General features: G+C 66.9%; 1 protein-coding gene across 1 annotated transcript in view; it reads right to left on the minus strand.

The window, feature by feature from the left end:
- The window catches only part of H696_02890 (hypothetical protein), a gene marked incomplete at both ends in the record, with an annotated part of 9,611 nt that overhangs the window by 2,134 nt on the left and 6,937 nt on the right, over positions 1-540 (minus strand). The window contains one exon of the mRNA XM_009496785.1: positions 61-492. Coding sequence (XP_009495060.1) covers positions 61-492 — 432 coding nt within the window. The remainder of the gene's footprint in view (positions 1-60; positions 493-540) is intronic.

Raw genomic sequence — 540 nt, forward strand, 5'->3', positions numbered from 1 at the left:
GAGAGAGAGAGAGAGAGAGAGCAGGCAGAAGAGGCAGAGGGGAAACACCCAACTCCGGACGTACGCCCACGAGCCAGGTCGTGATAGAGGTTGGCCATGCCATCGACGGGCAAACTTTCCCGGAAGAAGGTGTTGGCCACCACACGACGCCGGCCCAGCAGGACCTGCGTCAGGCGGATGGTGTCGTCCAGGTCGGAGATGACCGCCAGGCCGTCAATCAGCCCGGACAGGCATCGGTCCGTGAGGGGCATGTGCGGCTGGGCCGCCAACTTCGGGGCCGCGTGCGCCGCATCGATCAGCGGAATGAAGGCATCCGACACGACTTGCATCTGGTCCTTGATGCCGGGCGGGCCGCTGACCAGGCGCGTGGTGATGCGCAGTCCGGCCACCGGGATGAAGGGCTGCGCGCCGGACTGCAGCGCCGGCGGCAGGCAGTTGGACACCATGCGCCAGGGGGGCAGTGGGAGGGCCACCCGGGCAAAGAAGTGCCCGCTGTTGTGCGTTGTCTGCGGGCACAAGGTCATCGTGAGAGGTGCGCCG

The sequence above is a fragment of the Fonticula alba genome (genome assembly GCF_000388065.1).
Source record: "Fonticula alba strain ATCC 38817 unplaced genomic scaffold supercont2.4, whole genome shotgun sequence".
Taxonomy (NCBI): Eukaryota; order Rotosphaerida; family Fonticulaceae; genus Fonticula; species Fonticula alba.